At 42.9% G+C, this 20726-nt stretch overlaps 2 protein-coding genes across 4 annotated transcripts; one reads left to right on the top strand and one right to left on the bottom strand.

Moving 5' to 3' along the window:
• The first annotated feature begins 9946 nt into the window (after positions 1-9946).
• On the top strand, positions 9947-17971 carry LOC122397334. 2 transcript variants are annotated; one of them, XM_043396456.1, is made up of 8 exons: positions 9947-10103; positions 10255-10451; positions 10532-10723; positions 10806-11060; positions 11130-11177; positions 11253-17341; positions 17643-17762; positions 17831-17971. In XM_043396456.1, exons 1-8 carry the CDS (start codon positions 10084-10086, stop codon positions 17915-17917), a joined length of 7008 nt encoding a protein of 2335 aa, XP_043252391.1. In that variant the 5' UTR covers positions 9947-10083; the 3' UTR covers positions 17918-17971. The 2 variants fall into 2 exon arrangements, with proteins under 2 accessions (XP_043252391.1, XP_043252392.1); XM_043396457.1 differs by lacking the exons at positions 9947-10103; positions 10255-10451; positions 10532-10723 and having other exon boundaries at positions 10928-11060; positions 11261-17341.
• Positions 17972-18138: 167 nt separating this feature from the next.
• LOC122397131 (nuclear pore complex protein DDB_G0274915-like) lies at positions 18139-20596 on the bottom strand. Of its 2 annotated transcripts, XM_043396045.1 has the most exons (6): positions 20460-20596; positions 20333-20378; positions 20090-20261; positions 19923-20009; positions 19834-19861; positions 18139-19764 (listed from the first exon to the last, which is right to left on the bottom strand). In XM_043396045.1, the coding sequence occupies exons 1-6, from the start codon at positions 20536-20538 to the stop codon at positions 18335-18337; spliced, it is 1842 nt and encodes a 613-aa protein (XP_043251980.1). In that variant the 5' UTR covers positions 20539-20596; the 3' UTR covers positions 18139-18334. The 2 variants fall into 2 exon arrangements, with proteins under 2 accessions (XP_043251980.1, XP_043251979.1); XM_043396044.1 differs by having other exon boundaries at positions 18139-19861.
• Between the last annotated feature and the right edge of the window lie 130 nt (positions 20597-20726).

The following is a 20726-nucleotide window of genomic DNA, read 5'->3' as shown; positions in this document are numbered from 1 at the left end:
TTCTAATATAGTCTTTTACGTCCGTAACCTGTGTTTGAATTGATAAGTTGTCGCTTGTAACGATCAGCTGACTGCAGTATAAATAGCGCGGTCGCGCATACGCATCCGCGCATGGAAAAAACATTCGTCCATGACGCCTGTCGCGCATAAAAACTTGAACTGCTTGCGTTTCAGAAACGAAGCCTCGGATTGCAAAAGCGGCAATGAAATTTCCGATTTCGCTATTTGCGACTATCGTCGGAACTAGAGTCGCTTAAAAAATTAAAAGAATTAGAGAATTACGACGAGAAAGGGATGAGGCACGTGACCTAGAACGCCATATTGGAAATTAAATTAATTATTTGAACATTTCAGATCACAATGACGTTTCAAACGTTCAAATATTGGTAAAAAACTTTCAAGGATGCGATTTTAAAATTTTTAGACTCTTAATTCGTGCTGGAATTGTAACTAGAGTAAAATTTCGGAGGTCTCGCTCTTTTCCGACCGTTTCGGCGCGAAGCTCGAGAGGAAAGTTGGATTTTGAGCGGCGTCGGAGCAAGGTCGACGACTGGAAAACCGAACGGTATTCCGAGGGTATGAACTTCGGCTACCAGGAATTTCTCTCCGACTTCCGGCTACTTGCAACAAAGTTACGGAGACGTGACCGGCCGATTAAGCTACTCTCCGTCGGTCGGAAGCTTCACACGGAAGAGCCCTAAGTACCTGTCGTCCTTTCACGAGACACAAGTGTGTTGAGACATATCGATTTCTTCGTTTTACGCGCGTGAAACACTGGCCTACGATGTACCCTCGCGATTAACATAAGGAAACGATTCTTTCTTCGCAGAAACTACCTTGCTTTGCTATCTTTGTAAAAACGATCGCGACTCGTACGTCAACCGGAATCCACAATGGTGGGATCGTATAGGATCGTTTTCGACCGTTTTTATAAAAATAAGGTTCTAGCAGGCCCTACTTTAGTTGATCGAGGAGTGCATATGTATACAGGGTGTTCGGCTACCTATAGCAAAAATTTTAATGAGCGATAGTAGAGGCCAAAATAAGACGAAAATCAAGAATACTAATTTGTTGATGGAGGTTTCGTTGCAAAGTTATTAACATTTAAAGTTCCGCCTGTAGAATGACAATCCGCTAAACAGCTGCGTTCGCGCGGACGGTTGCGGCAGGCCAGTGCTAGTGGTTCTCACGCAGCATGAAAAATTCTGCTTACCGACATTATCGACAGCCTTAGATTTTTGTCCACTTATGTGAATGCGAACACCTTACGTTGAATAAGATTCAACCTGTCTTATGAAAATCCAGAAGAGCATATCAAAACTCGCCCGACGAGATTTTCACAGAGAAAGGGTGAATGCCAGTTCCAATACACAATGTTGTGAACAAAAATCACCCACATGCGATTATACACGGCCCACGATTGTCCACAGTGTCCACAAGTATCCACAAATAATCCTTTCAGGCACTAACCACTATGCAATTAAATAAACACGTACCGCGATTATGTTATTCGTGAATGTCTACCTGTACGTGTATCACGATTCGATTAGTTGGCGACAGTCAAGGCCCTCGGTCGGGCCGTTGGCCGGGTCTGCAAACGACCCTCAGCCTTTTGTTTCTCAAGGGTAACCAAGACGGAGTTTTCTAGACAGCTGAAATGCACGTGCGCGGCTAGCGCGCACTTTCACTTGGCTAGCTTTCACTTAATTGTTACTAACATTCAAATTTACTAGAAAACTCAGTCCCAACCCCGGAAAGGGCTTCCACGCCAGAGCCTGCCCTTTCCGCCAGTACAGTCAAACCACACCCACACAGAACAACTACACCAATCATTCAGAACCAACGACACTCCTACAACGCGACACATTAGCCAATACCGACATCAGACCTGAAATAGACATTCCACGTTACACAGTCAAAAAGTCAACTACGCTCGTTCAGTACTACATTCATTTATTCCAACTATTCCGATAGTAATAACTTACTCTTCGGAAAGCGTTCCTTTCGCGCCACTCCAATTTTACCGGTCGCGAGAGTCCACGCAATAGTTATGTATTAAGTAGCATGTAAGAAATACAGTGATATAAACAATCAGCGAATACTTATTAAATTCCTGTTTACATTTTTAAATTGAAGTGTATTTGAAAAATTAATAACAGTTTTATTCGTAAGTAACTCGGAAGAATCGTGATACACGTACACGTAGACATTCACGAATAACATAATCGCGGTACGTGTTTATTTAATTGCATAGTGGTTAGTGCCTGAAAGGATTATTTGTGGATACTTGTGGACACTGTGGACAATCGTGGGGCGTGTATAATCGCATGTGGGTGATTTTTGTTCACAACATTGTGTATTGGAACTGGCATTCACCTTTTCTCTGTGAAAATCTCGTCGGGCGAGTTTTGATATGCCCTTCTGGATTTTCATAAGACAGGTTGAATCTTATTCAACGTAAGGTGTTCGCATTCACATAAGTGGACAAAAATCTAAGGCTGTCGATAATGTCGGTAAGCAGAATTTTTCATGCTGCGTGAGAACCACTAGTACTGGCCTGCCGCAACCGTCCGCGCGAACGCAGCTGTTTAGCGGATTGTCATTCTACAGGCGGAACTTTAAATGTTAATAACTTTGCAACGAAGCCTCCATCAACAAATTAGTATTCTTGATTTTCGTCTTATTTTGGCCTCTACTATCGCTCATTAAAATTTTTGCAATAGGTAGCTGAACACCCTGTATATACTATAAAAACGAAGGGATCACTCGAGCACTTGCGAGACAGACAAGAGCGTGGCCCTCTGGTGACGAGTACGAAAAGTGGCACCACACCATAAATCGCAAAACTGGAATAGCAACAGAGTAATGTAACCAACAAATAGAACACAGAGCCAGTAACTTGTTGCGTTCCGTAAAAAAAAGAAAAAAATTAGAACTCGATCGCGACAACAAAGACTATCGTTTTCCGGCTTGGCGCTTAAGAGGATCAGCCTTCGACGATAGAAATACCGATCGGTCGCAAGACTCGCGCCGCGTGCACGTGCCAGCTGGCCGTCGATGAAATGCCACATGGAAACGACTATGGGGATTAATTGTTTAAACAACCGCCGCGTAGGTGCCGTAAAACCTCGTTCCCTCGAATGCCACGCGGGATAGAGAAAGAGAGAGGCAGGAGAGAGGTTGGTTCGTATAGTACCTCTTGACCTTTGGGAAGGTGTCGCGTAACCTCTTAGCACGTTGAAACGCCGCCAGCGCGAACCTAATTTCCATTCGGTTAAGCGCAACGAGGTTGTCACGTTACGCTGCAAAAACACGGGGCCTTATTATATTCGAACAGTATACGGCGACTTGTCGAACATTTTCATTTCCATTTCCTTTGTCCTCGTGTTTCCTATTTACATTTTCCCGCTACTAGGCGATCACGCAACTACAAGAAACACGGTTACAAACGCTTCGACTAGAATAGATAGAGTTTTCTTAACTCGACAAATTTTAGAATACAAAAGGTGCTGTATCGACTCGTTACAATGTAAATCTCAGCAAACGTTTTAAAACAATTGACGCAATAGTTTCTTTGGAAAGAATTGCCAAAGAAAGTGGGTAAAAAGCTAGTTTCACGGTAGAGTGGATACTCGGCTAGCGCCACGCTCCTAACATCGATGATCGAATCGCTGCCCGTAGGTGTTCGAAGCCAGAGCACGAAAACGCTGGCAGGTCGATGTCAAGGCGGTCGTAACTCGGCGTATCAGCGATATTAATTACTTAGAAACGTTCGTATCTCATGGCAATGAAAGTGGATCGAGCAAAAAAAAAAGTAACGAAAACGAAGGCATTTGCCTGTTTGCCGACCGCACTACCAGTCGAGCGAGTCGACCAGGAGACGCTGCGAAAGGAGAGGCTCGAGGCTTCTGAAACGCATTAGCGCAACGACGTATCTCGGCTGCGAAATCTTGTTGCAAAGAGAGACCTTCCATCGGGCGATAACGCGGCTGAGATCATCAATTGGGCGTAACGCTCCTGGACATCGCTCGAAAGTGTTCCACTTCGACTTTCAGGGCAATTACGGTTTAACCGGGGCCGCCCCGAATTCTTCCACCGAGCGATTCTGCGATATTTTCGTCCTCTCTGCTGCAATTGCAATACGTTTATTTATAAATGGTTCGAATTAGACTTTAACCATGAAAATAATTTCTTTAAAAGGGGCATACGAAAAAAGGTTTCCGAAATGGTTTCTAAAAGCTGCAGGAATTTAAGTTACTAAGCGAAACTGTTACGATAGAACTTCATTAGAGGCTTCGTCGAGAGATGAATGTCGCCATTTTCTTTTGCAGAGGGGTTGGTCCATAGGAGGATGCTGCGCAGAGAATTCGTGGAATCTGCACGGAGGGAGAAGAACGCACCGATTGGAGCAACATCCCCAATAAAGAGGGTTAACGCGTCCCTTTCTATTCGCTATCGTGGTAATATGGCCTGTCCGCCATTTTTCCCAATCGTGAAATAACGCAATGTTTGTGGCTAATTTTAGAGTAGTCGCCATTTCGTTTTTGTAACAATTTGTTGCATTATTGATCTTACATCGTCTCCGTTTATAAATATAAAAATTAACAAAGATGATAACTTAACGTATGGAGTTTCGAAGCATCGTTTGAAATAATTAGTTTGAACACTGTCGTTGATCGTTACTATAATGAATTCGAAAATAAGTCGGATTAGCGCCGACGAGCCCCGGAATCTAGAAAGAGGGTTGATCGCTGGGGCAAGTAATCGATCGTCCGAGCCTAAATGCTCGTATACAAAGTAAGTGTGCCTAAGTTGCACCGTTGTCTAAATTATATCATTGCTGTGTACCCAAAACGTATTGCCTTTTACGACAAAATTATGATTAACGAGTCACGCGACACAGTAACGTTGAGTTTCAATAGTTTTAGTTTGGTCTGTTCTAGTCTTCCTGTTCTACATAGAATAGTTTTATTCCACCATCTAAACAGCTTTCATCGATTGGTAAATATAATTATGCTGGTCTGCTATTCATGGAACTTGCAAAACACAAGGCAGATGAGTTCAAGCGTTCGGTGACCTGTGGATGAAAATGTATACTCAATAAATATGGCTTGTATCCTGTTAGAATGTTATTATGTTAAAGAAACCCTTTTATATCCGTCTCCACAGGAGAGAGCGCCCTTAAGTGGAACGATATAGGCTCTCTCGCCCCTAAACGTAGAGATCCATCGACGACTGCGCAGGATTTCTCTCGCGATGCGGCGTCGCGACGCTGGCGCTGGCCAACCCCTGCTCAACGGTCTAGCCAGAGGGTGGCAGAGGGTGCGGCCTTCCTTCGTAATCAATACCGGTGCCGGCTGGCTCGCTTCCTCCGTTCTTTCGCCACCCACGCGAAATCCTGCAGACACCCGGTGCTGCAGCGCGAATTTTTCTTCTTGTCGTCACCGACCACCTAGCCCTTATCGGCTTTGTCGTCGCGTCGTCGGCGCGACGGTCTAGACCCCCAGCCCCCAGCCCCCTCCTCCCCCTCGAGCTGCCGTAAATTTCGTATCGCCCGGCCCGTGAACTAGGATAAAACCCGACTCGTTACGTCGACCCTGTTTTCCCTTCCAAAGAACGCCAGAGGGTCCCGACAATCATAAACTTTCTTGACCCTTTCGTGACCAGAAGAATCTTACAAAGAAAATTCTTATAATATAAATTAAAATTTCTGATAAATCTTTTCTACCATTTGTTTAAACACTATTTCCGCCAGGTTTCAATTATCGGAACAATTCGGTAGAAATAGTATTAATACATAAAATTCTAACAACTTCTGTAATTCAAGGTCGTTCCGATACTTTTATTTCTAGGTTATGTTTCTATCGAAGCTACCTGAAAAATCATGGTGTACTAATTGCACGATTATATTATTTCCTGTTGTAATATTTTAAGACATCTAAGCGTTTGAATACGTTCGTGTGTAAATGCAACGTTAGAAGAGTTATAGACGCAATTAGATGCACTGTTTGCAAACACGGACGCGGCCCCGGCGATGAAAGGGGGATATTCCATTAAGGTGCCCCGTTAGGTACAAGCTACGCACCGATCCCTCGAAATTGATCTACGAACCCAAAGATCCGCGAGGCGATGTCGGGGCTCTGTTGGAATACGTGCATTTTAAATTAACGATATCGTGAGTCCGGCGAAACGCGAAGGCGCATCGATTACCACGAAGACATTTCCTGAAAGCCGAACCGCTAATTGCATAAATGATTCTCACGGGATGATCGCAATTATGCACGGTGCATTCCTTGGCCGCGGATCAGAGGCGGCGGGCGTAAACGTAGACGCGTGAGAGTCTGAAACTCGGCCGCGTATTACTTAAATCATTAATTAATACCGCACGCGCTAAGCCGCAACGTTGAAAACTAAAATTTCGCACGACCGTGTATTCGTGTACAGAGTGTTCCATAACGTACGAGAACCGTTTCAACGATGGATTCTGGGTACAAAAATAATCGAATAAGGTTATGTTGACACGTGTCCTATTTGACTTTGCTTTTGAATCGTTATCGAATATATCTCCTTATCTTTGCAAGACGTGTTCAAAATGACCTACTTGAATCCGAGCACAAACCTCGTCGCGAACGAAACAACAAATTTTTTCAACGGACCATCGCAATTGAAATGTATTAACCACGTATCCTGAACCTGTATTTATTCACAACCACTAAAAGCGGTTTATATCGTAGGTTCTTAGACAGTACCCGCCAGGTAAGTAGGATAATCATAAAACATAATTCCATAAAACCACCTAACCAGATAACCTAAACAAAATTACCTCGAACCTACAGTTATTCGCACCGTTGAGTACGTAAAATATGTCCCAACTATTTTTGTAATAACTGTCTAGGTGGCCTCGGACGATTCCGAATTTTGGAAAGCATTCTTCACCAATTAATAAATTCATAAATGAAAATAAGGATACTGTATATCACAATATTTCTGTTCTTAAATTAAAGATTGTTGAATAAATAGGAAGAAAAGTTTATGTTCATCGTAAATACATCGTTCAGGTGATAGCAATTAGGTCTTCTACCCTGTATCCTTCTTTTCATCGTAAATAATTTCAGTGAATTGCAATCGATGGTTTGCATCGATAGCTTCTCGAGTCGTGTTGACATTCACATGCGTTTCGCATCGTGCCTACGTGCACGATTTTCTACAATGCATCTTCGCAATTATTTTCATCGTGGATGCACCACGTTTGCATCGTGAAACTATACCATCTGTTGGCGCGCCCCGTCAACAATATACCAGCACAGACGAGGTATACGAGTAGACCTTTCACCTAATGTATTTTTTCGGCCCGTTTCTCTGGGGTCCCGGGACCCCATTACCATTATTAAAATACCTAAGGATGTATTTCACTGATACGTACACCGCAAATTCTCTATTTTTTATTTTAAATTGTAACACAACATTTGTTAAAAAAATAACTCGGCAGAAACGTATTTGCGACTTGAAATCAGTGTTATCAGACTGTGCATCGGGGCCCCGGAAACTCCTCATTCCTCACTTTCGTACACTATGCCCAATTGCGTGTTCGTGAGCTCGTTGAGTTTCGGAAGAGCCGAGAAGAACAGGCTGATACTCGCTTTCCTTCTCGCTCTTGCATCGCTGACGTCGCTTACATTTCTCGAAAGCAAGCCTGGCATCGCAAATCGTTCGAATCGTCAATCAACGACAAAAGCCATCGTGACTGACAGACCTTACATTTCTCGAAATCGAACCTGGACGCTTTTTGAAGATTCATTGACTTTCCATATGAAGCGACCATGCGTTATATACATATACATGTTATACATGCTAGAAACTATAAAGTTGTATAACTTTCGTCGTATATCTACTTTCTAATAACATGGGAAAATTTTAAAATATAAAAAAATGTGAGAATACTGTAGAATTTTTGCAATGGAGAATTATTGAAGGAAAATGAATCGATTATATACATATGTATATATCGGACACACCCCTCGCAAACACGTTGCAAACATTAATGAGAACAAAACTGCAAATCTGTCCTTTTTAAAAACCCCGCAACTGATCTTTGACTCGCAACTCGTCCTCTTCATTTAGCAATTATAATAAACGTAGACTCATTAAAATTCGTAAAAATAACAAAGTTATAGCCATTTAGAGGGAAGAGTACCCAGCGGTTAATAATCATACCAGAAATTTTAAATGCGTTTTTCTCGAAACCATATTTTCGAAATTGGCTGACATGATATCACAAATTCATATTGATTAATGGATTTGAAATTTATAGAGACATGCCTGTATGTTAGAAATTTTGCCTTTGACGGTTCTGGGGTAAGTCCTGTGCCGTTCCTCACAGTGCTCTTACCTGAAGGTCTCACGCCTTCCCCACTCCGTGGCCAGATCCTTCAGGACAAAGTCTTCATTTTTTCCAGCAGTACGACGTCAGGTCGTCTGCCTCTTTTAACTACTCTCTCTCCATTCATAAGCAATCAATGCCGCGATACGCGCTACCTGGAGACCCAACGCGGTCGTCCGCTATCGCGTCACCCGTTGTCAGGCCTGTTTAGTCTCATTCGCTCTTTAGGCCACATGCACCCCAAAACTCTGTCATAAATCTATCGTAGATTGAGTGTCCTTCGGTGGTCCTTACATTCGACTCTCTTGGAAAATACATTGCCGCTAACATGTAAATATAAATTAATTGGAAATAAAACAAGTTAATCTACATTCAAAGAAGAAAGGCTTGATGATGAATGTAGAAGACAAGATGATTTTTCAAGTGTTTGAAATAAATCTGAACCATTGTTGCCGTGGCGAAATCGACTTTTTTGTCTTCGCCTTCGAAAAAAATTAAGTAAAAGAGTTTCCTTCATTGAAAGAAGAAAAATTTTCCAGTCTTTCATTTTCAGTAGGGGCGGTGTCAACTTCCATTCATTTTCAAATGATTGATTTTAATGAGTCAGCGTTTTTTGAAATTGCTAAACAAAGAGGACAAATAGGACAGTATTCTCAAATATTTTCAGATTTAAAAATTTTCAATTACAGTGAAATTCATTCAGTATAAATGTCTTTTTTTAATAGTTAAAATATGATCGAGGGGTCCTAAAACGTGTATTTCCGTAAAAAAAATTTTTGAAATTTTTGTTTCATTATGGTATTTTGCTTATACATTGTATACGCCTACATAGGTCGGAAAGTCAAAAATGCCTGGGCAGTCGAAAATCTCGGCTCGAGATGATGCGAGATCGAATTTCAGCTGTGTTGAGAGCAAGAAGGATAGACTCACATTCGCCGCCTTTCTCGAATCCACGAAGCTCTACGAAACGCCAGAACTCATATACAAGGTAGTTGGCATTAGTGTGTGTAAGTGGAGGGGCAGTTCCCTTTGGGCACGGGTCTGTCGTCTGATAATACTGCACTGTCTTTTTCAATCCCTCCCATAGTCAACTCACATGTACTTACGCACACACTACAGCTGGCTGCCCATCAAACTAATTTAGTGCCTAGTTTCTCAACTGACCGCCATTCATGAGAAGAGGCCGCTAAAATCACCTCCGAATTTTCAGGTCGGTATGGCAGTCAGATTCGGCCGCGAAAGTCCATAAGGTGAAAGGTCTATTCATATATCTCGTCTGTGGTGAAAGGTCTATTCATATATCTCGTCTGTGGTTTTGTCGTCCTCTTCTCATCAATGGAGGTGTATTCTTTCGAACCATGTGTGTATAATACAGAAAACGAATAACTTAATTAACGTATGTTGGTAAAACAAATTCGTAACGTATACCGCAACGTTTCTACGATAGCAAGACCCAGTAAAACAGTTAAAAAAAATTGATGGGGAAAAAATCAATAGGTGGCGGGCAGGTTCAAACGATTATCGCGGTTCTATCGGTCGGCGGAGTTTTTATTTCGTGTGTTCTGCGATCGAGCAGAGCAGAAGAATCGTAATGTCAGAATTTCGACAACGATTCTCGAGTTTGTGTAATGTCATCCACAAGTGACGCCTCTGCGCTTCTGGCGGCGCGCTTTTCACGCGAAACGATGCCAACAGGGTGAATTATGCCACGAAAGGAGAACACGTAAGTGTCCACTAAGCGACTACCTAACCTCGTCTTAAATCGAAAAAACATTGTACCGTTTGCTTTGCGTTTCATTAGACGCAATTGATTGTACTCGCCTATTTTTCGTCGATTTTGACGGCGCGCTTGTTAACGTCCACCGTCTTCTTAGCAAAGCGAAAACATGGGAGCGAGACAGAAGAAAACGTATGAACACATATTTCAAAACACTGGCAGATCTTCTGCCACCGCATCAGGAAGGTCGGAAACGTAACAAGGTCGATATCCTTATCCATGCCTCGAAATATATCAAAGACCTCCATAGTCGCACAGACGAGTTGTTTTCAGCTCATGCTTCTGAAGCACACAGTAAGTTTTCTCCATCCGATGTCACCAGGAAAATATGCACCATTCTGTTTCTTTACGTTTCAATTTTTTCTTGTACACAGAGGAAGAATTGGCTCGTCTCAAAAAACTAGTAACTCAGCTTTTCTCTCGCACGCAGTTACTGTCAGCGCTGTTGAGAGATGCTGGGATCTCCGTACCCGCAGAACCAGCTCTTGAAAAAATTTCCCCGTTAAAGTGGTCGAATAAAATTAATGTAGGGGACGCAGAAAAATATTTCAATAAGATAGAAGAAAGTAAGACTATTGGAAATTGCACAGTAAAACAAAGAACGATTGTAACCGGCTTGTTGGATGTTTAAAGAATAATTGTTTTTAGTTAAAAGTTCTGAAAACAGGAGGGAGAAGTCTGTGGACTTTAAAGTGCCTTCTAAGAGGAAATCGGTACATTCTTCTCAATCGTCTACTAAAAAGTTAGTACAGAACGGCGATGTTTCTAAGGACACGAATAGTTCCATCGAAAATCAGGAAAACCGGGTAAACCGTGCGAACAGTAAGGACATCGATCAGGACACAACAGACGACGTATCGGAAACTGGATCGAAAGAAGCAGAATGCTGTCAGACTAATACGAGTAAATATTTCTTCTTAACTACAATTCTCTTTTAGCCATATAATATGATGTACTATTTTTTTAAAATAGATTCCGACGTAACGGCCGCTTGCCCGTTTAATGGCAAAACTAATAGTGGTAGGTGTAAATGAATTTAAGTAAAGTTTCTCCTCCTTACAGTACCAGTCTTTGCAATTAATATCTTGCTTTAAGCATTACAGAAGCCGGAATCGCAAAAAAAGATTAAAAAAAAAACGAAAAAGAAGGACGGGAAAAAGTCTTTGACGCCTTGTATAAATAATTCTGTCACTAATTTGACTCCAAATACTCTCATACTGTCTGGTGGTAAATTAATGCCTTTGGTAACTCCCATGGCGTCGAACATAATTGTAAATACTCAGCAACAACCGGCAAATCCCATAATTCTCAGTAACACTCAGCAGAGTCAAATGATCGTCATGCAACCCTTAACGAATCGTGTCCAAAATTCTGTCGTCTCCATCTGCAATCAGGCTTTAATTAATACGGTACAAAAGGTCACATTAAATACAGTACCTAATATCCGCGCAAATATGGTTGTGGATTCGCAAAATTGGGCATCTAACGTGAAAAATATAGTGAACGCAACGAAAATTGGCGGTCACAAAGGTATCTTGCCCAAGGTGAAAGAAGTCACGAAAACGACCATGACGTACAAAGTTCCTATTCCGGCGGTTCACAAAGAAAAAGCAGAAAAACCAAAAGAGCAGCCGTGTAAAAAAGACACCGAGGTTAAGTCTAAAGCGAGTAAGAATCACGCGAAGAATGCTAAAAATCAGCAGCTCGTGGAAACGGCGGACGAGAGGAACGAGAAAGAAAAAAGCGAAAAAATTATCGAGGATGGAAATTCGCCGCAGAAAGGATCGCTCAAGCGGCCGTCAAGCACAGAAGCTGAACTTACGGACGAATCTGCTGATAAGAAACGGAAGACAATCGATAATAGCGAAAGTACCGTTAAGTTGCATCCGGTACCTGCCTCGAAAACGGATTTCGCTGTGACTTGTAAATCTATTGAAAGTTTGAAACACGTAATAGAAAAGATAGGCGAGCACACGAACGAGAGCGAAGATAAAGATCATAGCGTGGATCAGTCCAATGAATTAGAATCCTCTACCGAAACAAACGTAGAATGTCCAGCTGCATTGTGCGCTTCTAGCGTCAGCGCCAAAATCGTTTCTGATTCTTTGAAGATAGTGGATACTGTAAAATCGGATAATGTGCAATGCGAAACCAAGAAAAGCCAGGACTCGTCAATTTCAGACACAGTTTCGCCAGTTACTTTCTCGGAGGAGGATTTGAAATCTGGCAACGAAGTCGTATCAGTTTCGTCGGAAACCGAGTTTGGCATTCCTATAGAAAATACATTGGAAAAGTCGAACAACGACGTGGATCAACCGAATTCCAAGTCGTCTTTGACGGAAGTGGAAGAGGCTGTCCAAGAGTCCGCGGGATCTAAAAAAATGAAGGAAGTGTGTAATCTTGGCGCGGAGTTCGACAATTTGTTGCAAGTGACGCCCAAAGAATCAGAAGTCGTCGAGGGAACAACGAATTTAGAAAACAATAAGATCATTCTAAATCTTGATACGAATACCACGACGACGTTGAAATCGGAAACGAACGCGACGGTGCAGACGTCCGACGCTACAACGCAGTCGTCGTCGTTGCTTCCAGTTAGCATAGTCGAGGAGGAATCCAAGTTAGCCAAGACATTGAAGGACGACGCGCCAAAAGCATCGTTGTCGTATAACACAGAAAACTCATTCGTGCCAATCGGTAACAGGGCCGACGGTCTTCACTCGGATCTCTCGAACGACATATTCGCGTCTCTTCAAGTTCCTTCCAGCTCGCACAATTCCGAGTCGATATCCCCGACTGCAGCTTTCCTAATGGCTTTCCCGCTGGTGTCGTCGTTAAACGGTAAAACCGAGGTTCTGGAAGAGGAAATGAAGGAGGACTTCAAGTACCACAGTCAAACTCCGCCTATGCTTCTGCAAATTGGAGCAATGGAGCCCAACAGTTTCAAGATAAAGACGTCTCATTCGTTAGCGGAGAAACGTTTGAAGGTGACGTGCGAGGAGAAGAAAAGTGCAAATCTGCCTGTAACCGAGACAGTATGCTCGGAGATGATCGTTTCCGTGGAGTGTAGCCCGACGGCGAAGGTCCTGCCCAAGATCGTGAACGACGAGCCTCTCAGGGAACCGTTCAAGATAGTGCAAAGTGTGTTGCCCTCTTTGGAAAAGCCTACACCTTCGAACTCCTTCTCTCACACGACCTACTCTGTGGCTAGCGTGTCTACCACTGCTTCGATCAGTACCAACACAGAAACAAGGGTAAATTGCCAGAACCAGCTCATAACGAGTCTACAGAACACGATCGCCAATACCACTACCGAAAGCATCATCGCCTCTCACATTGGCACTGTCTCTAGCTCGAGTAAGACAGACCAGACCGCTTGTCCGATTCAAGCTTCGACTTGCGACACCAGTGTTCGTTACACCGCATCCCAAGACTTTCTGTCGAGCTATTCAGCAGTCGTCGAGAACAATCTTAACAGTCTGCAACAAAATTCAACAGTCTGTAGCAACGGAACGTTACAAGACGTGACTCCGGCTGGATTGATACAGAATGTAGCGCCAGACGTGTCTCAAGCGTCTCTGGTTTCCCGCTTATCCAGCACTACAACGACAACGAACGCCTCGTTGCGTTTGCAGTCCATGCAGATGGATTACACGTCCCAAATGAAGAACAAAGATTCTCATGGTACGCTGGTCGATTCCAACATCGTACCCAACAATCGTCTCAATTACAGTGACCACGTCGACAGAGTTCTTCCTACTTCGACTCAAAGCATGCAACAGGACTATTCTATACAATCCAAAGATGTATCTCTTCCTATTCTTTCTTCCCAAGGTATGCAAACCGTGTACAATTCACAGCCAAAAGACACCCATGTTCTGACTACGCAACAGAGCAACCACCAGCCTTACACGATACACGAAAAGGATCATATCGTTCAGAACTCCCATAACGACTACTCCGTGGATCAGAACAAAAATCTGTCTCGAAAGAACTCTATATCCTATTCTACTGTAACTAGTAACGCAAACGCGTCTAACAGGAATCAGAGCTATTCTTCGAAAGACTCGATACCCAATTCAACCGAGACTCATTTTCAGCGCAGCTACTCGAAGGTGAACAAGGATTCCGACTCTTCGACCGGCACTATCGTAGACCAGGATGCAAAGTTGAATAACGTTTTGAGATCTAAACAGCAGGAACCGCAAAATCACAGACGCGATACGAATTATACTTCTACGAAGAAAATAGACGTTGATCCGTTCGCTCAGACATTTTCATATGGAGTGAAAGAGTCTATGAGCACGCAGGCTGAACAGAATGTGCTCAATACTAATAACATATTTCAAGGAAAACGGGAAAATGCGCAGAGTTATGCTTCTTATCCCAACAAGGATATGAAGAAAATTAACACCAATTCTTCGAATAATATGAGTAGCAAACCTTTGATTCAAAACGTGCCTGTTTCGCGTTACTCGCAGCAGTCGACGTCTTTTGTTGTCACGTCCAACTATGAGCCGAGTTCCGTGAGTGACAATCACGCAAAGTCCACGACCACCGTCGCTCACAATTCTTCCAACTTCAGCATTTTATCTTGGACTACTTTGTCGCCTGTTAGCGGAAGTACTAACAACAATTTGGTACAGTTCGAGCAAGGACCGAGTCAAACGGACAACACGGAGGAGAAAACCATTTGCGAGAACTATAATTACGTTCCTCTGCACAAGGAAAACGCAAACTTCTCCAACGTATTGGCGAACGACGTTTATTCGACTAATTCGACCGTGGCTAACATCGACAAGTCGAGAATGAAATCTGGAATGGAACCACAGAAACAATCTTTCGTCGACCCATCGAAAGCAAGAAATATTCAAGCAAACGTACCTCCGTCTGGTAAACAGAGTCGCATGCAAAATCAAAGCCAGCCCTCGTCCGGTACCAATGATTATAAGTTCAGCACTGAAAATAAAAACAAGTCCAAGTATGGGATGGAATCAGAGTATATACAAAACGAATACTCTGGAATGGACCAACAATCGCAGCAGCAACAACAGCACGGGCCAAAAGGCCATCAGTCGATGCCCGCAAAGCAGGACAAAACCGTGTATCCAATGTCTACTTACGACTCTCAAGTAAATTTTGATCTGCCCGAGGTTAGTACGCAAATGAAGTATTCTGTAGAGACTTACGCTAGCTCGAATTTCAAGTATCCCGACAAATCGCAGCAGCAAAATCAGAACAAGTATCAGTCTTTGGTTCAGGGACAGATTCCTTCTCTTCAACACGATAGTGTCACCTATACCAACGACGGAAAGCACGGGCAACAACAAAGCGCTACAAAGTCTAAAGGAAACCAACAACAACACGCGATCAGAGCCCCCGTGAACTGGATGATGACGCCAGAGATTAAACACAACGCAAATATTACCGACATCATTTTACCACCGATTGGCAAAGAGCTTGAATTCTGCCAGAACAATCTGTTTGCTCAGACTCCGTCATACAATCAAGGGACACCAAATCAATTTTACAACAACTACGATGTGACAGCGCACAGTTTCTCCAATTTACCAATACTGCAAAGCGAACCAAAGAGAACTTCGGATGTGTTTTACTCCGAAGAACAACCGTTCCCTTGGTCTCCGACAAAGACCGGCGTTCACGTAGAGCAAACTCAATCGGTTAAGACTATAGATCAACATATCGTTCCTTCCAGTCTTCCAACTCTAGTCGGCGATTTGGATCTAGGTACCAATATACCTGAGAAACAGAACTTCTTATTTGGTCAAGTATCATCGAGAGTTCCGGCCGACCAGAGTAAGGATCCCATCAAAGATAAAGAAGGAAATGTCACGGGACGTGATTTCCATACCGTGTTGAATAACCAAACTGTTCAGCACCCAGGAGCTGGATCCTCGTTCCTCTCTGTGAGTCAACTAGTGGAACACGAGAAGGCTGAGAAGTCTCACCAACAACACCATCAGCAACATCATCACCATCACCATCACCATCACCATGCTCATCAGCATCAACAGCAGCAACAACAACAACAGCAGCAACAGCAACAGCAGGCTAGGAAACATCAAAGAAAAAGTAATACCAGTCCTAGAGGAAATAGTAAACGGCAGATGGACATTCGAAAACAAACCTCGAGCGGTAACGATCAGTTACATCAGAGGCACGAAGAGCAAAAATCTTCTGGTCACACCTTCTCTGAACAGAGCTATCAACAACAGCAGCAGCAACAGCAACAGCAACAGCAACAAAAGTATCAGCAGAATAATGTACACTGGAGAAGCAGGAATTGCAAGAGCAACTATACCGCGGAAGCATTGATAGGAACCAATAGCAGCGTCCATGACACGAACCAAGACAAGCACGCATCCATAAAGTTCACCACTAACTATCCACAGAACAAATTTCAAACTAGTCTGCCCACCGCAGATACAGTTATGCCGATCAATTACTTTTCAAATGCCGACGACGGAAGCGGTTATGGTCAGATGGTCAATCAGAACTTCAACTCGTACACGTACTCCTCGAACACAAATATCTATCCTACGTCGAACTTTATAACCAGCATATCGAACACTCCCACCAGTTACATGATGCCACTGCACGATAACACCGATTATATGGAAGCAAACGCTTTCCTTTTATCGAATGTGGCAACCTCTTCCACTGCTGCTTCATCGACCACATCCACCGTGACGACCTCGACTTCCAATGTAAATAGCAACACGAAAAATCACCAACACTACGGGAAACACCAAAACTGTGACAAAAGGACGTATTCCACAAACGCGAAAAAAGGGAAGAGAAAAGGTCTGGACGGGACTATGCAGAACTTGGAATTCCCTCTCTCTGGCGTCAATTCGCCGTTGGAAGATTATCATCATTCCGCCACGTTCTTACCACCGCCGCCGCCGCCGCATGCTAGCCCCCTTTATCAAAACCATCCACAGGCAAATGTGTATACGAAAGCTGTGAACGGTTTGCCACCGCCGCCTTCAGTGGCTGGTCCGCAAGGCGTACCAACCGTAGCCACGGCTGGTTTTCCGATGAATCCAAACATGCCAAGAGGAGGAATCGTTTCGAGCAACCCGATGACCATGAGTCATCATCCCTCGGGCACCAGTCTCACAAACTTCAATTTGAGCACTATATTCCCTGAGATGAACGACAAAGTATGTGGACCCTTTTTCTTAAATTTTTATACTCGTGTTCCGTTCGAAGAGTTATGCCATCTTTACAGCTACTAAAAAATAATAATATTGCACGAGGTTCAATCTTTTAAATATTGTTAAATTCATAAAGATACTTGTTATCAAGGTGGTACAACTCCTTAATGTAGACTGTAATATGTGATATTACTACAAACTTTTGCAACTGAAGCTGTTAAAATATGAACAGTAATAAACGAGCAACTGTGGAGGAAAATTGATGATAACTGTAGGAATTTATCGAGTAACTCATGTTTTCCTTCAGATAACTGGATATAAACCACCGAATGGTATACCGTCGGGTTTGTCACAGCCACCAAACCAATCTACAGCATATGTACAGAGAACCAATTACCCAACGAATCCCCTCTGCCATTTGCCACAGGTTTGTCTCGTACGCAAAATCATCCATATTCTATTTACATCAAAGTTGTACGTGTGTATTGTTTCTAGGTGTCGGAAGGAAGTCAATTTGTTAATAGTGTTCCTCCTCCTCCCCCTCCGCCACCTCCAGGAGTAATACATTACAAGAATGTATAATAAAGTAAGTATGAATGAGGAACGTGTCATCGACCAATCGACAATTGTACATATGTAAATAGCTGTGTAATTGATTAAATTAAAAGAGATTGATATATATTTTGAGATACGTTTGATTTCATATCGCAGTATTGAATGGGGCATTAATTTACGGTAAGCTATAACAACATGAATCTTAGTTTTTATTAAATACTTTGTTACAATGTTACAACGTTGGCGATTTTCGTCATGTTTGTTAAGAGAAGAGACATTTTCATAAAGTTCTTTACAAAATTGAAACGCATCGATAACAAATATATTATTTATTATTATTATTATTATTATAGTTCTGTGAAATTGATCTTTGTTGCGTATGCATAGGAAACAAATTATCACAGCACATATGTATATGTTCCATTAATCACTCACGATGTTAAGTCACCTTATATCTTTGGTAGGAGGCTTTAGCGGAATCTTGCCAAAGGTAAATTTCTCCGCTAAATACATGCTCTTCTCGTCGTCCGTTAATTGACCTTCTATCGAGTAAACACTATCGTCGATAACAGCCGTTATCATCGTTGCACCGAACAACGATTTTCCGAACGGTACGGTCGAAGATACTGTAACCGTATTAGCTGAATTGCTTTGAGCAAAATTGCCAAACGGCGAGGTGGTCTGTTGTGTTCTAGGAACGAACGGATTCGTCGTTGTAGTCGTGACTGTAGTGCTCGTGGTTGCGAACGGTGAACTCTTCAAGTCACTGAACGTAGACGGCGTAAAAAGTGGGGCCGTGGTGCTAGGCGTCCCAAACGTGATTCCGGTAGTCGCGGTGCTGAACGACGTGCCAGAAGATGTGACAGTAGTGCCGAAAGTTTCGCTGGTGGTCCCCGTGGTCATGCCAAACGTAGGTCTTGAGAAAGGACCAGCAGTCGAGCTGGTGGCTTCGAACTGTGAAGTTGGAGTGGCGAAAGGAGTGCTAGTCGTAGGTGTGGTTGCACCGAACGGAGATACGTTAGGCGTGGATATAGCAGGTGCGGAATTTTGAGCGTTTCCGAATAAATTCGCGGCAGGCGTGGATACGGGAACCCCGAAAGCGTTTGCGGATTGAGCGGCGGAGCTGAAGGTTGGTGTCGTGGTACTGGGTCCGCCAAAAATATTGCTAGAGCTACCGAACGTCGGTTGTTCGCTGAATACCTGACCAGCTGCGGTTCCAAAATTCGGTCCGCCGCCAAAAACGGGCGCCCTTCCGAAAGCAGGTACCGTTTTTGGTTGGGAAAATATTCCGGAACTGAATGACCCCGACGACGGGGTCGTCCCGAAGAGAGGGTTCGTAGTCTGCAACGTCGGAGAACCACCGAATGGATTGGCAGTGGTTTTGGCTCCTCCGAATAGAGACGTGTTTGGTTGAGGGGCAGAGCCACCGCTAAATAGCGACTGAGAAGACGTTGCTCCGGTGTTAAAGGCCGATGTTGCCGACTGCGACGTTTGGGGTCTACCAAAAACATTGTTCACTTGACCGGATGTTCCAAATACGCTAGGCTGTCCGAAGACAGACTGCGAGGTTCCTGCGCCAAAAATTGAACTGTTCGTTCCAAAAGACTGCGCGTTTTGTCCTGAATTGAAGGTTGTAGCACCAGTGGTATTCGTGGTTCCGCCAAACACGGAACTAGTACTGGTTCCGCCGCTAAAACAGCCTAAACCACCGCCAAAAGATGGAGTCCCGCCAAATACAGAATTTGAAGTTGTATTTGTCCGTCCAAATATCGATGTGGTACTCGGGGAAGTAAAACCTCCGCTGAAAGGGTTGCTTTGATTTCCAAATGTTTTATTTCCAAAGACATTGGAAGCCGAAGTATTGCCAGGTAGTCCTAGTTGAGGAGTTGCAAATGAAAAATTGGATGATTTTCTGGCTGTATTTCCACCTGTGGTTAATTTACCTTTTTGACCTGTTCCTTGAAGTTCTTTCTAAAAAAGAAAGATAAATTTTATAAAAATATAACAAGATTTTTCATTAAATTTTACTCACCAGCATTGCTATTGTCTCGAGAGTAGGATTTTTTAAGGCTTCTCGTTTAGCCTTCATGTCTTGGCATAGCTGTTGAAAATGCAGTTTCTAAAAAACAGAAATAAAAGCCGAATGATTTACAGACAATTGTAATAACTTAATACAGGTCAACAGCTATATGTGCAAACCGCTTGTTCCACCGTCCCAGTCTTTTGTGCCTGATACATTCTCCACCGCACTTCTTCCGGAGAAACATCTTCCATGCCAGGAATGCAAGGTCTTTGTTTCAGTGGTGCAAAACATGATAGCAACCATTGTCCTCCTCTTTCAGCACTGAGCACCTCTTTCGCGACCGCAACCCTTATTTCAATGTAAAATATCAATCAAATTATTTAAAAATTAATGCAATTTTACAGTTTTGTAATACTTACGCCGTATATTCGTCTTCATTATAATTGTTGACTTTGGAATTAGTGTCTACAAAACGAACGATTTTCACGTCAAAATAGAAAACATATATTGTAAATAAATATTTGTGCTCCGAATGCCTTGTCTTACCGAAAGTATTTATATGTTCGAATTGACAGTACTGTCCATAGCGACAATTGCCTTGCTGATAATATTTACAAATAACCATAGTGCATACAGTTGGTCACGTTACGAAATTTACTGAATTCCTAAATCAGCTGTGCTATACTAAAGTAATATAAATGAATATAACAAGACACTAATTTTCATTGCACGCAGGTCTATCTCAAGCCTGTGTATCTCACGTCTGAGACGTAACGATTAGTATACTATGCAAGCATACAATCGAGAAGAGTA

Source organism: Colletes gigas, unplaced genomic scaffold, assembly GCF_013123115.1.
Source record: "Colletes gigas isolate AHSC1104 unplaced genomic scaffold, ASM1312311v1 Colletes_gigas_Sc00009, whole genome shotgun sequence".
Taxonomy (NCBI): domain Eukaryota; kingdom Metazoa; phylum Arthropoda; class Insecta; order Hymenoptera; family Colletidae; genus Colletes; species Colletes gigas.
The sequence above is the reverse complement of the archived record's forward strand: the minus strand, read 5'-3'. Positions and strand labels throughout refer to the sequence as shown.

What these genes read in the sequence shown, in the direction of transcription:
- LOC122397334 (XM_043396456.1), top strand. Translation starts at nt 10,084, where the DNA reads ATGCCACGAAAGGAGAACAC. An exon ending in TCATGCTTCTGAAGCACACA is followed by an intron (nt 10,452 to 10,531) that starts GTAAGTTTTCTC and finishes TCTTGTACACAG; the next exon opens with AGGAAGAATTGGCTCGTCTC. An exon ending in ATGCTGTCAGACTAATACGA is followed by an intron (nt 11,061 to 11,129) that starts GTAAATATTTCT and finishes TTTTTAAAATAG; the next exon opens with ATTCCGACGTAACGGCCGCT.
- LOC122397131 (XM_043396044.1), bottom strand. Translation starts at nt 20,538, where the DNA reads ATGGTTATTTGTAAATATTATCAGCAAGGCAATTGTCGCTATGGACAG. An exon ending in CTGGGACGGTGGAACAAGCG is followed by an intron (nt 20,010 to 20,089) that starts GTTTGCACATAT and finishes TCTGTTTTTTAG; the next exon opens with AAACTGCATTTTCAACAGCT. An exon ending in TCGAGACAATAGCAATGCTG is followed by an intron (nt 19,862 to 19,922) that starts GTGAGTAAAATT and finishes TTTCTTTTTTAG; the next exon opens with AAAGAACTTCAAGGAACAGG.